Source organism: Nycticebus coucang, chromosome 11 (assembly GCF_027406575.1).
Source record: "Nycticebus coucang isolate mNycCou1 chromosome 11, mNycCou1.pri, whole genome shotgun sequence".
NCBI classification, from domain to species: domain Eukaryota; kingdom Metazoa; phylum Chordata; class Mammalia; order Primates; family Lorisidae; genus Nycticebus; species Nycticebus coucang.
The window spans coordinates 26721915-26737031 of record NC_069790.1 but is presented as its reverse complement, the minus strand read 5'-3'; the positions used below and the strand labels follow the sequence as shown (position 1 = coordinate 26737031).

At 43.7% G+C, this 15117-nt stretch overlaps 1 protein-coding gene across 3 annotated transcripts in view; it reads left to right on the top strand.

Annotated features, from left to right (window-relative positions):
* The window catches only part of MINDY4 (MINDY lysine 48 deubiquitinase 4), a 255695-nt gene that overhangs the window by 162121 nt on the left and 78457 nt on the right, over positions 1-15117 (top strand). For all 3 annotated transcript variants that reach the window (XM_053608563.1, XM_053608561.1, XM_053608562.1), the window contains one exon: positions 2992-3419. In XM_053608563.1, the coding sequence (XP_053464538.1) occupies positions 2992-3419 (428 nt within the window). The remainder of the gene's footprint in view (positions 1-2991; positions 3420-15117) is intronic.

Here is a 15117-nt window from a genome sequence, read left to right as displayed (position 1 = left end):
TGTGCAATCTAAAACTATAATAATGAACTTTTTGTATTCTGTCAATTTCCATTGGTCTGTCTCCACTCTGAAGTTTTTACCCTGCATGATTTACTAACGTGATGGATGGACATTTGGAAAATGTGGAGACATTTTATCATTAAAAAAGATCACACCAAAAAATTATATTCATTGGAAAAGTTTTTAAGTATTGCCGAGCACTCCAGCTCACCATAGCAGATGTAAGTTTTCCAAAATTTTAATTTTTACCTGACAGCTGGTGTTTTATCACTACAATGACACGCACCGTTTGTTTCTCCTGAAGCAATAGGCTCAACTGATTTTCAAAAAAAACCCTGCCAAATACTCAGTGCTGAATAACCATTGTTTGTCGTCATTGGTCCCATGGAGTATTCAGCAAGTTCACTCACAGCTTAGATGGTTGCACGCTGCCAACTCATCCTCTACGCTCAACCCAGTGCCTATGTGTACCTGCATGGGGTCACACAGAATACTGAAAGATGTGTGCAGTGGAGTCTAGACTGAGTAAAATCAGTAATTTTTATGAATTAGTATGGACATTGTTCAGTGAAATTGGCACTTCATTCATTTATTTTTATTGCAAGTGCCTGGTGGTGAAGAATAGCACCAGAGTACTACCCTGATTCCCCGAAAATAAGACATCCTCCGAAAATAAGACCTACTTACAGGAAAGGTAAGACGTCCCCTGAAAATAAGACCTAGTGCATCTTTGGGAGCACACCTTAAAATAGGACACTGTCTTATTTTCAGGGAAACAGGGTAGTAAAGTTTGGTGACACCGCCTTGACTCATTTGCAGGGCCAGTGGTTTTTCCCATTGTTGCTTTGCATGTAAAGACAACACAATGAAAAAAGGCAAATCATGTCATCTTATTACAAAGAAAATAGTTTCAAGTTCTGTAAAAGGGTCTGGGAATTCCTAGGGCTCAGTGGACCATCCTTTGATAACTGGTGGACTAGATGATGACAGAGTCCTGCCCTATCACTACATCCTAAGCATCAAGTGCATGCAATTGAGACCCTCTTTGTGACTGTGGTGTGAGGACGATGACGAGGACCTGCTTTACTGCCAAGGGCATTGATGCAAACTCTTCCTTTTGGTAATGATTTTGAGTCATGGGGTTTTCCTCTGGGGTATCTGAATCCTGTGAAGAACATTGAAGGGTGAGTTGCTATAGAATTTTGCTATATTTTCTGGAAGGCATTTTGTAGTCCTTTGAGTGCCTTGGCCATACTTAATTGTTACTTAAGAGAAGAGAACCAAGGGTTGCTTGGGTAGTTCATCATTTTTATTGCTAGATCAGCTTTGTACTTTAGGATGACTTAAGAGGCTGGGCTCCCTGCAGCAGCTCTAGCTTCCGTAGGCCAGAAGTTTTAATCTCCTTGGAATTAGTGACGAATGTCTTCCACACTCTGTGCAGGAGATGCCCTGGGTGGCCTTTGGAGGTAGTTTATAGTGCCCATTAATTTCCACTAGGCCAGAACTCTTATAATTAGCTTTTCTTATTCTAGCTCTGGCTTTACCGTTTGGTGATGAATTACTTCTGAACATCTTGAGAGGTCCTAAATTTCAAACCAAGGATAATCCCAGTAGGTCTGTTTTTGCTCCTTTCCATACCCTCTACCCACCACTGATTAGTAATGATATGAGTTTCCATTTCATCAATTAATCATTGAGAGTAAGAGAGGATATTTCAGTTGTTTCTTCTGGAATTACTTTATTTTAAAAACTAAGCCAATCTTGAGTGTTTACTAGGTATAGGCCACTGTGCTGGGAGTCGTGTGGACACCAAATATGAGTTGAAGAATGGCTTCTGCTGTTCCTGGTCTGCTATCAGGAGGGGCTTAAGACCATGTGTAGTTTGGGGACAGGGCAGACAAGTACAGGAGTAGTGTTTGTTGACTATTGTAAGATGACTATCTCTGTGCTAGCACCTTACAAGTGTAACCCTTACATGGTCTTATGGGAGATAAGTACTACAGGTGCTCATCCCTCATCCAAAATCTTTGGGCCGGATGTACCTTGGAAGTTAGATTTGTTTTTTGTTTTTAAAGAAAGGACGGATGGGCTCGGCGCCTGTGGCTCAAGCGGCTAAGGTGCCAGCCACATACACCTGAGCTGGCGGGTTCGAATCCAGCCCGGGCCCACCAAACAATAATGATGGCTGCAACCAAACAAACAAACAAACAAAAAAATAGCTGGGCGTTGTGGTGGGCGCCTGTAGTCCCAGCTACTTGGGAGGAGAAGGCAGGAGAATCACTTGAGCCCAGGAGTTGGAGGTTGTTGTGAGCTGTGATGCCACAGCATTCTACCCGGAGCGACAGCTTGAGGCTCTGTCTCAAAAAAAAAGAAAAAAGGAAAGGAAGTATAGTGAGTGAACTATACCACATAACACCTGTATTAGGGTAGCACCCCATAAGCAAAAGACATTACTATTTTTGCAGCTAACCATATGAATACTCATACTTTTAAAGAGATTGTAAGCAGCCTCTTGATAGTTAAAAAGAATTTGCCACAAGAGTTCAAAAGGAACTTTCATTTCAGAGGTTTTGGAATTTGGAAATGACAGGTATTGGATTATGGACTGGTTATGTTATTTATAGGTAAGAAAGTGAGGTAAAGAATTTAGGTGATTTGCCTAGGTGACACAGTTGGTGGGAGTGCTGTAGGAATTAGAAACTGGCTTGACAGCTTTACCTGCCAAGTGAACTTCCTGTCTGTAAGGGGTGTGAGGGAAAAGCTGAGGTATGCTTTGGGTTCATTCTCAGGGGTTGTGTATCAGCTAAAGCTTCATAGAGGAGGGTGCATTCGAGTAGCATCTCAAAACATAGGATGTTAAGGGAAGGAGTTGGACATGCAGAAAGCTGTTCCTGGGGGAGGGAAAAGCATGGACAAATGCTTAATGTGAGATCAAGTATTTCCCAGCTTCCTTAGAAGGGGTCTTCACTGCTTTTGTACTCACCCTTTCAGGATTCTTTCCGCAAACGCTCTCTGAGGAGGTCCCCAGCTTTGAGCAGCACCATGCAGCCCCAGGAAGAAGAGAGCCAGAAGGTACCGGAGCTTGCCTCCTGTACCCCAGCCTGTCTAGCCCTGCAGGATGTCCAGGCTTCGAGCAATAGCTCCACCTCCAGGAGTCTCCTGGGTCAGCTAAGTGACCTGATCATTGAAAAGCAGAAAACCACTCCTAGTAGCCCTACCCACCTGCTCAGCAAGGGGCTGCCCCCAGGGGAGAAGGCCAGGTGGAGAGATCTTTCAGGGGATAGCCCGACAGTGGACGGCAGCACAGATGTGGACAGGATGCCCCTGAAGTGCTACTTGCCCGGTGGGAGTTCCAGGATGACCCAGGAGAGGCTGGAGAGAGCATTCAAACGGCAGGGCAGCCAGCCCCTGCCGGTCAGGTGAGCATGCCGTGCAAAGCTGATGGTTTTTCAAAAACAAGTGCCACCTCTCACATGTTGACCAGTTGCTAAGAGAACATTCTTAGTCCACAGGGACTTCTTAGGTGCCTTGGTCTCTCTCCATAGCGAGCTGTGAGGTGAGTGGCAGAGTTGATAATGGCACACTGGGAAGAAAACTGAACCCAGAGCTCAAGTACCCAAGGAACTATGGGGGTGGTTTCTTTGGCTCTTCCTGCTTCGTCTCAAAGCTTTAGCAAATGATCCTAAACAAACCTACAGGGACATGGCCAGGCCCACATGAATAAGCGGTGTGTTTTTTATGGGAGGCTAGAGATATGGTGATGACTCAGCTCCCACAAAGCTCCTTTTGCCCTTTATTTTAATATATATATATTTTACCTTATCTTTACTTTTATTCCTTCACAGTGGGCATTAATGATTCCTATATTGTTTTATTTTTGAATGTTAAACCACCTTATGTTCCCAGAATAAACCTGACTTGACTGTGATACATTATCTCTTTATATAATCATTGGAGTTGATTAATGTTTCATGTATGGTTTCTATGTAAAAGGTCATGAAAAGATTGGGGGGGGGCATAATTCCTTTCTTACAACAACCTTGCTGTATTTTGGTAGGTTATGATAGAGATGATCCCTCTTTTTCTATTCTCTCAAAGTGTTATTGTAAGACTGGTGTTTTTTCTTCCTTAAGTGTTTAGAAGAATTTACTGGAGAAAACTTCTGAGTATTGAGCTGAGAGATTTCAAAAACTTTTTTAAATTCAAATTTTCTATTTCTTCTTGTGTCCATTTTGCCCAGTTATATTTATTTAAGGAGTGTGATCATTTTATTTACATTTTAAATTTCTGAGTATATAATTGTATAATAACACTGTCCTCTTATGTGGACCTCTACAGTGATGTCTCCATTTCATTCCTGATGTTGGTGGTTTGTGTTCTCTCTCTCTTTCCCTCTTTCTCTTGACCACTCTTGCTAGGAGTGTATCCTTTATATAGTATTTTTGAAGAACCAACTTTTGGCTTTGTATGTTTTGGCTTTGTATGTTTTCTGCTTCATTGATTCTTTTCATTCTACTTTCTTTGAGTTTAATTTGTTATTGTTTTCTAGTTTACTTATAAGGATCTTAACTGATTCTCAACTTTCTTCATTTGTAAGACCTTTAAAAGCGACAGATTTTCCTCTAAGAAATGCTTTGTAGGGCGGCGCCTGTGGCTCAGTCAGTAAGGCGCCGGCCCCATATACCGAGGGTGGCGGGTTCAAACCCGGCCCTGGCCAAATTGCAACCAAAAAATAGCCGGGCGTTGTGGCGGGCGCCTGTAGTCCCAGCTACTCGGGAGGCCAAGGCAAGAGAATCGCATAAGCCCAGGAGTTGGAGGTTGCTGTGAGCTGTGTGATGCCACGGCACTCTACTGAGGGCCATAAAGTGAGACTCTGTCTCCACAAAAAAAAAAAAAAAAAAAAAGAAATGCTTTGTATTCCACAGTTAATATGTTATATATTCATATAATTTAGTTAAAATATTTTCTAATTCTCATTGTGATGTTTTTCTTTGACCCAGGAGTTATTTAGGCATATATTGACTAATTAAAAAAAATTGGGGGCAGTGCTTGTGGCTCAAGGAGTAGGGCGCCGGTCCCATATGCTGGAGGTGGTGGGTTCAAACCCAGCCCCGGCCAAAAAAAAAAAAAAAAATTGGGAGTATATTTCTGGGTATCTTTTTGTTTTTGATTGATAGCTTATTTGTACTCTGGTGATATATATGCTCTTTGTGATTTCAATTCTTTGTTATTTGTTGAGATTTCCTTATTGCTCAGTATATATTTAAAGTTGATTTCTTTTTTTTTTTTTTTTTTTGTAGAGACAGAGTCTCACTGTACCGCCCTCGGGTAGAGTGCCGTGGCGTCACATGGCTCACAGCAACCTCTAACTCTTGGGCTTACGTGATTCTCTTGCCTCAGCCTCCTGAGCAGCTGGGACTACAGGCGCCCGCCACAATACCCAGCTATTTTTTTTGTTGTTGTTACAGTTTGGCCGGGGCTGGGTTTGAACCCGCCACCCTCGGCATATGGGGCCGGCGCCCTACTCACTGAGCCACAGGCGCCGCCCTTAAAGTTGATTTCTTATAAGCAGCACGTATTCAGAGTTTCTAATCTAGTCTGACAGTTTTTAATTTTAGTTGCAATAATTATGGCATTTACATTTTTCTTTTACTTAAAGAACTCCCTTTGGTAATTCTTTAGTGGGTGTGTTAAACATTTTTTTCTAGTTTTGTTTGAAAGTGTCTTTATTTTCCCTTTATTTTTGAAGGTATTTTTAATGGGTATTGAATTTTAGATTGGTAACACATATTTCAGCATTTTTGACATATTATTCCATTACCTTAGGCTTTTGGTATCTTTGTTGCTAAGTCACCTGACAGTTTTATTGTTAATCTTTGAAAGATAATGTATCTTTTTTTTGAGACAGAGACTCATTTTGTCCCCTTGGTAGAATGCTGTGGCATCACAGCTCACAGCAACCTCAGACTCTTGGGCTTAAGTGATTCTCTTGCCTCAGCCTCCCGAGTAGCTAGGATTATAGGCGCCCGCCACAATGGCCAGCTATTTTTAGAGATGAGGGCTTACTCTGGCTCAGGCTGGTTGTGAACTTGTGAGCTCAGGCAATCCACCCCCTCAGCCTCCCAGAGTCATTGTCATTTTAAAGTTCATATCTAATAATTCTGATATCTAGATCACCTATTGGTCTATTGCTATTGTCTATTTTTCTTTTGAGTTTTGATAATTTTGTCATATTTCTTTGTTTTTCTAGTAATTGTGATTAAATCCCAGACATTATATATAAATAATTGAATAGGTTCTGGTTAATGTTACCTTCCTCCAAAGAGGACTAAATTTCCTTTTGGTAAATATTGATCTCTTATTATAATAGTTTTATACTGTGTAAAATATCTTTTCTCATTATGTTATGTGTACAAGAACTTTGTCCATTATGTTCTTTATTAAACTGATATGTTTACTTTGGGAATAATAAAGCTCTTGTTTGGCACATGATTTATATTTTTAAAGTTTTCTTAAGTTCTTTCTTGCTTTTAGGTTTCATTGATATTCTTCTATGTTTTTATCTATTAACTTTGTAGGCTTAGCTTTTATAGTTAGGTATTTAATCTTTTGTATTTGTTGGGATTGAAAGATCTGCTTTTATTTTTCTCTGTATGGTAAGACACTTTCCCCAGCACCATCTAGTGTATAATCTGTTCTTTCCCCATTGATTTGTGAAGCTACTTTTACTTTCTACTAAGTTCTCATATAGACATGGTTCTGTCTCTGAGCGCTCTATTGTATTTTGTTGGTATGTTTTTCTATTTATTCAATGAGTTTTTCCCCGTAAAACTACACAACCACACTTTTGATTATTATGGCCTTATAGTTCTGGCATAATGTCTTGACAGAGCATAGCCGTGAAGTTCTTCTTCTAGGAGTGGTGTAGCCATAGACAGGTCTTTATTCTTTCTGCAGTTCTTTTTTCTTTTTCACCCCAAGGTCTAGCTTCTACATGAAGGAGAACTGGCTTGTCCCCTTGCTGTAAAACAAGGGGACAAGCCCCAAACAATCTTGGGATTATCTCTTATCAGTGAGGTGTTTTGTACTTAGAGTGGTTTTCTTTGACTAACTTCCCCTCTACTCCCTCATCTCCATCCTGTTTTATTATTTTCACTGAACTTATCATTACCTGAAATTATTTTATTTATTCACTTATCTATTATTTGTCTTCTACAATTGGATAAATCTCATGGAAGCAGGGAACATTGTAATTTCTGCACCAGGAACATTACCCTGCAATGCACAAGATACCCAATGACTATTTGCTTACTGCTCCTAATACTATTAATAACAACAGTAGCAATAAGAAAATCAACAAGCTTTTGATATTAGTGTGTTTCATGCAAAACATTGTTCTAAGTATCTTAGGTAAAAGTTCGAAGATGGAAATACTATTGTAACTCCCACTTTATAGATGAGGAAATTCATTCATAGAAGTCACTTTATTTACTCAAGTTTATACATCTAGTAAGAGGCAGAGCAGGGATTTGAACCCAGGAAACCACCTCCAGAATCTAGCGATGGAGTTTACCCTTCTAGTGGGAAGAGGCAGCCCACAACAATAACAACAAAGCAAGCAAATATATAATGTATGTGAGAATTAGAAGAAATACCAGGAAAAATAAATCATCGAGGAGTGATGGGGAGTCCTGAGGGACAGAGCTGCTATTTTATAAAGGAGTAGCCAGGGAAAACCTTTTACAGAAGGTAACACTTGAGAGGAGCCCAGGAGGGAGATAGAGAACAAGCTCTTGTATACATGGGAACAAATGCAAAGAGTGAGCATTCAAGCACAGGCCCTGCAGAGAGAACATGTTGCTGGCTGAAGCTGGAGTGGGTGAGGGAGAAACAAGAGGGAGTGGGAGAGGAAGAAAGGGCTCTGTCGTGTAGGGTCTGGGAGACTGCTGAATGCATTGGCATTTGCTTTAGACATGTGGGAGCCTTTGGAGGTTGAGAAGAGGTATGCCATGATCTGAATTATGTTTTAATAGAATCCCTCTACCTGCTGTGTTGAGAATAGATTCAAGGAGACAAGTGTAGATGCAGGGAGACCAGTTAGCAGGTGACTGCACTAGTCTAGAAGAGAGCTGATGACTGTTTGAATCAGGCCAGAGGAAATGAAGGTGATGAGACATGACTTAGGATATATGTGAATATATATGCACACACATACACACAGTCATGAGTCACTTAACAACAGGGGTATGTTCTGAGAAATGCATCATTAGGTGCTTGCATCATTGCGAAACATTGTAGAGTGTACTTACACAAACTTAGGTGGTACAGCCTACTACATGTGTAGGCTATATGGTACAGCCTATCACTCTTAGGATACAAACCTATGCAGCATGTTACCGTACTGAATACTGCAGGCAGTTGTAACACAATAGTGGTCATGGGGCCATGTACTTGGAGTCCACACATGTGAGCAGTGAGTTGTCCTGTTGTGACAGGACGATTCTCTTCAGGCCTTGGGGTCTTACTGAAGCTGTTAAGGGATTATCTTTCAGAGGACTAGTATTAGAGCTTAAGTTTGTAGGACTGCTCACTGTTTGATGACAATAAAAGTAAGTCCTTATCTTGCCTTTAAGTCGCACGCCTACATGTCCTGTGCTTACAGGTGGAATTCTGTCTTGGTCAGATCTCCACCCTCTCTGTGCCTCTCTGCTCCTGTCTGTAAATTAAGGGGTTGGGTGGGCTGCTCTCTAGGGGCTCCCCAGCTCTTCCCTCTACACATTGACTTGGGCAGCCCTAGACCAGACTTCTGACTTCTTTTGTGATCCCTGAGGCTCATTTGTGTAAATGATGAACAGATAAACTAGGCCTCTGTGACTTTGCAGTCCCACCTAGATCGCGGGCTCCTCCGAGCTCCTATAGTGCATAGTAAAAAGATTTAGCAACCTGCTAAAAAAAAGATTTAGCACTCCAGCCCAGAGTAGGAGGGTTCGTTGTTAGAGGCTGATGTTCTCCTATTCCTGGCTGCAGAATTTTGAGCAGGAAGGCAAGCTGACTGGGGCGAGGTTAAATCCTGCCCTGGTTAAACCCTATTACTTGTTGAATGGTTTCCATCTTAAGTTAGGTTCTCAATCTGGGACCTCTGGACCAGCAGCATCTACATCCCTGGGAACTTGTGAAAAACATAACTTATCTGACCTATTGAGTCAGAACTTTGAGGGTAAAGCCTAGAAATCTGTGTTTTAACAAGCCCTCCCTGTGATGTGATGCATGCCAGGAGCCGGTGCTCTAGAAGCCAAGCCTGAGATAGTGATTCATGAACATGTAATTTATTGGAGCATGCTGTCAGGAGAAGGGGAGTGGGGAAAGTGGAGCTAGACAGGGAAAGGAGCTCAAGGACATAGGGTTTCAGTCTGATCCCATGGAGAGATGTGGGGTATGAATTAACATAGAGTTTTACATTTAAGCAAGGGGATGGGCTTTTTGTACCTGTGTCAGTCATAGGCTATGAGCTGCCCATCCTGGAGTGGGCAGGCAGTGTGCAGCCTTGTAGGTGAGTTTGGTGCAGGGAATTTCTCCAGAAAAGGGATAGCTGTGAGCCTTTAGCAGCCAACACGGGTGCAGGTGCCCAGGGCATCTGGCAGTTCTCATGACTCCTTCACACTCTCTTAGCCCCTAGATGTTACAATAAAAATAAGCTGCAAAGCCTGTCCTTGGACATCATCTTTGGTGCCTCAGATTGCTGCTGAGGCGGGCCAAGCAGGGATCTTTTATACGGGAGGACACAGGCTCCAGAAGGGGACTGGAAAAAGCTGTTTCCAGGTTTATAGCCAGCGTCCCCATCAGGACACCTGCAGCCCTGTTGGCAGGGGTGCCACACTCCATGCTGATCCATCACTGGCTTCACAGCTGAGTCATGTCCTGCTATGTCAGTCAGATAGGGGTTGTCCCTTGAGCTCTTCTTGGTGTCCCAGACCTGCTAGGGACTGTGGATGCCCACAAAGGAGATAGCTCCCTGCTTCTGGAAGCTCAGGGCCTCCTAGGAGGTCTTGTGTAGTTGGATGCTAAGCTGTGTCCCTAACAGAGCAGTGGAAATTCTGGGAGGAGTTAAGGATGCAGTTGAGGGGGCAACAGGGCCCTGGGCTTAGAGAGGCAATGTTTAATGCAAAACCCTTTGTGCGAACCAGTGACTTTGAAGAGGGATGGCTGTGATTTTAGATCCAGGGACAGATTAACCTGTCTTATTATGCTGTGGGTCTCTGCAGCATCAAGGCAGCCATGGCTCCAAAGCCTCTGACTTTGCTTTCGTGCTGACACCAGGAGTCATGTCCAGGTTTTAGCTTCTCTGACGTTGGGGTACATGGCAGATTTTTCGGGTTTTACACAAGAGTGAACAGTAGGTGGCAGCAGATCTTCATCGGTGCTCGCAACTCCAGTGATTTGGCTGGTTGCCTTCTGTATTCAGCAGACACTCACCAGCCACTTACTGACATTGTTTCACAAGCACTCCAGGGGAGAGAGGTGAGTACATCTAATCTCTTCTGAGGCCTCCAATTCCTGTGTAGACCTCCACATTAGAAGCACAGGCCTCTGGTACACACATGTGGAGGATGTGGCATTTATGGTCTACTGACTGTTCCCCATGTCTGAGCATCCCGAGTCTGACAATATCTGCATCTCATGGGATGAGTAGTGGGTAGAATTTTCATTGTAACTTGTCTCTGCACAATATTTTGACTTTGCATCAGACAACTGAGGTTCAAAATTGGCCGACTCTTGTGAGGTACACAACCCAGCTGCTTTTCAGCATGCTTATTGTACTGAGTGTATAGGTGGCCTGCCTAGGGCTCTTATACTGGTTTTCCCTCACATTAATAACCTATCCTGGTGACCTCTCTTCTGTGGTGGGTATGGCTGTCCTCCACATCTGCCTTCAGTGCCCTGTGCTCAGCCAGTTCTCTTCTCCACCTCTCAGCCTGGTGGTCGAATTTTATTCCCTATGTGTGTGCACACCATCCACTGCAGAACACCATTTCTCTCTCCTGAGTGCTGGCCTCTCTGTAGTAGGCATAGGAGAGCAAACATGAAGAGCAACTTCAGTACATTACAGGCCATCCCAAACCTTTCAAAAATGGGGTTGATAGCCACCCCCCTGTTCAAGCCCTTAGGTACCTTCAGTTCCATTGTTTCCAAATCTTTGATCTGATTTTTCTTCCAGGAAAAATAGACTTACCATGTTTTGGATTTCCTCTGAGATCAAGAAAGTGTGGCTAAAAATGTGAAGTGTGTCCACACATCTTCTTGGAAGGGAAGATGAATGATCTCATCTTGTCAGTCTATAGACATTAGTGTGGCATCTCCATGGCCCCTCTTGAACCACATCTGGAACCTTGCCAGATCCTCCCTAGGTCCTAAGTCCTGGGATTCAGGCTGGGAATTGTTTCATGCAGGGGAAAGGGCATCTGTTAGATGGAAGGAAGCGGTTGAGGCTCTGAGATAATTTTTGGAGATGAATGTGGGAGAGTGGGGGTGGAATGATGGAGATTCTTCCCTGGATGCCTTTTGTCTCACTCCAAGATGCTTGGCTGCTGCTTTGCTAGCTGTATTCTAGCAGGCCCTGACCTCCAGAACTCCAAAGAAAGTCCCAGACGGAGGTCAACAGGACCAGGACATGGGTGAGGCAGGTGAGGTGTCTAGGATGCAAAATTTAAGGAGCCCCTTACTTTTAGATTGTTCTACATGCAGGGTAGGTTCCTGCATGAACCTAAGAGGGAGGCATCCTTAAATTTTGCACCTTATGCTCCTGGCTGCTTCTCTTCTGTTCACTCAGTATCATGAACAACCCTCTATATAGAATAATGATTTGATAACTCATTTTTATTTCTGTGAACTCTTTGGGGACTGGAATGGGGCTTTATTAATATGTCTTTACCCAGCTATATACTTGCACCAGGCAATAATAAATCCTGAGCAAATGGGACAATGCACTTAGCAAGGAAAATGGAAGGGAAAATTATGCTCATCTATCTGGGACAGTATCATGAACTTAAACCGATAATCTTCACAGAATTGGAAGAATTCAAACTTCATCTTCAGTTTTCTTGCTGGCATTCATTAAATCATTTAGCAGTTTTTTGTTCACACATTCATTTAACTAACTAATCAACCAATCAACCAACCAACCAACCAACCCAAGCAACCAAACTAAGCAACTCATTCACCCAACCGTGATGCCCTGTAAATTAAGTCATCTTGAATGTTGCCTTCCTTAGAAAGCCTTTCCTGATCTCTTCCCTGTACCTGTATTTGGACACAATTCCCTTCCCATATGTCTCATTGCACATATTACACTGGAGAGTTGATAGGCTACCTTGTTCCTTCTGCTTGGCTGTCAGTGGCCTGAGAGGGTGAGTTGTCAGTGACCCTAACTCCTTTAATTTTGTTCAGAATTGTTCCAATAAATAACAGTGGAGGTGAATTCATGGCTTTGCTGGGATTTGGGGGTGGGAGGAGAGTGAGGTCTGATGTCTTTCCCTCACTCAAGGAGTTCACAGAAGAGCAGAATTAGTGATTTAGCAAATAGGAAAAGTTGCCTAAAAAATAGCAGTCAGTATCTGCTCCAGGGTCAGATGGCTGGAGATAATGGAGATCCACAGGGTCCTAGAGGAGAGCAAAGAGGCCTCCTGGAGGAGGCTGAGCTGAGCTGAGCCTTGAAGGCTAAGTGGGGCTGAATAGGCCAACTGGGGGGGGGGGCATTCTTATTCTTCAGATCATAGTACTGTGCCTGGAACATACTCATCTCCATGTTCTTCTAAACCTGAGATTTTGGGGGGTAAAGTTTACTAGTATCTCTGGGGTCCGTTTCCTAAAGACTGAAGCAGGTCTCTTGTTCTGCCTCAGCAGTTTTTTCTAGGGCCTGCATTGGGTTCTGCTACCTCTGCAGACATTTTTGGATGATATGCGCTTATGATGGGTCATGGAGAAAGAGCCTAAGCTCATAGCTTCCCTAAGGACTGGGAAAGGGTATTGATTTAGGGAGAAGAGAGACATCTGGTTCCTGCCCTGACTCTGACTGAGAGGCTGGAGTGGATGGGCTCCTACCCTTATATGCTCTGGCTGGTTTTCTGAGGCATGGCTGTGGGATGGAAGTCTGCCTGATTGTCAGAGCTGATGTTGCCATCTCGGAAAGATGGCCTTTGATTCTGAGTTCTATTAGGAGCATTTTGGGCAGTGTTCTTTAAGTCACAAAGATGACCTGCCAGGGCAGCTTCCTGTATAGCTAGATTCCATGTGTGTACCTCATTCCAGAAAATTCTACTTTTGTTTTCTCTGTTCATTCCGCAAGAAGTTCCTAAAGCCATGGGATTTCTTTCATTTCCTGTTGAGGCTGGTTTTGTGGTCATAGGTCCCTCAGAAGTGGGGCCTTTTCCCGATAGAGTAAACAGTTTTTTATCTCAATCTAAATACCTGGTATTTAGTTTTATTCAATTTAACAAAGCATTTATAGAGTGCCTCTTGTTTATTCGAATGGTATTGGGGAAAGAGATGCTGAAGGTTCTTTCTTCCAAGAGGCTGAGACATCCCTACATGTTTGTGTTATAGAATTAAAAAGGAAAAAAGACAAGAGTGACAAGGGGACCTGGCAGAGTACCACAGAGATAGCGTCTGGATTGTTTCTGCTGTCAGTATTTATTATTTACTATCTGATAGGCCCTATGATAGAAGTTTTATATATAATGCCTGTTTAATCCTGATGACAACACCAGAAGGGTTTTTGGATCCATTTCTAGATGGGGAAACTGAGGTACAGAATGACCAACTGGTCTGAGTTCATGTAAGCTATCTGACTATAGGGGACCTAGTCTTGAGCATTATCCTTAGCTGTTATTTGGGGAAGAGGACTGCTGAGGACCTGGCCTTAGTAAGGACTTAGCCATTTGGTCTGATAATCCAGGTAGTGGAAGAATCCTAAGCCATGGGCTGGTGTGAGCAAAGAGGCACACACGTTGGTGTGGCTGGAACACAGGGCACATGTGAGGGCCAGGAGGAGAGGGGCTGAAGGCCCAGACAGGTGCCTTGAGAGCCAAACTTTCTTCTCTAGGCAATAGAGAGGGATGAAAAATTCTCTTACAATTTTTGTTATGTGGTTTTTTTTTAACCAGGTGGAGATGCACTTTAGGAACATTTGTCCGGGGGCCCAGCAGGCTAGAGCAAGGTGACTGGCTTTAGGGCCCTGGCTTAGGAGGCGGTGGGCTCTGGCCTGATTGTGGCAGAGGGGTGGGAAGCGGGGTGAGGGGGAGTCTGAGGAGCAGGATTCACAGAACAAGGTGTGCAGGGAGGGCTGGGGACTGGAGGCCAGGGAGGCTGAGCATGCAGTTAGCAGGGATAGGGACACCTGAGTGGGGAGGTGCTGGCTGGGTCAGGAAGCAGATGGAAGTCTGTTTCTGAACACAACTCACAGAGTCCTTGTTTCCACAGTCAAGAGTGGGACTGAAATGTAGGTCCTGGGAAATGTGCTCTGAGAGGTTGGGAGGAAGGGTGCTTGGGAGGGGCTGGCATGAAGTCCTTGGAGAGGTGGATATTGCCAAGAGGGGCTGGAAGGGCACCAGGGTCTGAATCTTGCCATGAGAGACCCACATGTGGTATGGGGTGGGGCAAAGGAAGGGAGCAGTCAAAGGAGAAGGAGGACTGGGGAGCCCAGCCCCACGCCAGGAGGCAGGAGGTTGGCAGCTTTGGACCCTTCGGAGAGGGTGGAAAGGTCACTGGGCCTGGTGAAGGGGCTTCCCCAGGTGGCTTTGAAGAGAGCATTTGGCATAGAGTACTGGGGACAGAAGCTGACTGTAATGTGCTGAGGAGCAGGAGGGGTGAGCAAGGAGTCTAGTCTTAACCTGGATGGAGGTGAAACACGTTCTTCTCATAAAGTATCTCAAGAATAGAAAAACAAATGTTCAATGTACCCAATGCTAATATGAAACCAATATATAAACAATTATATGCTCATATGAACAATAAAACACAAATATAGTCTAGAAACGGGGAAGGGTGTGGAGGAGAAGGGGGGAGGAGGAGAGCGATTGGTGGGAGGAGGGAGAACAATTGGCGGGATCTCACCTAATGTTC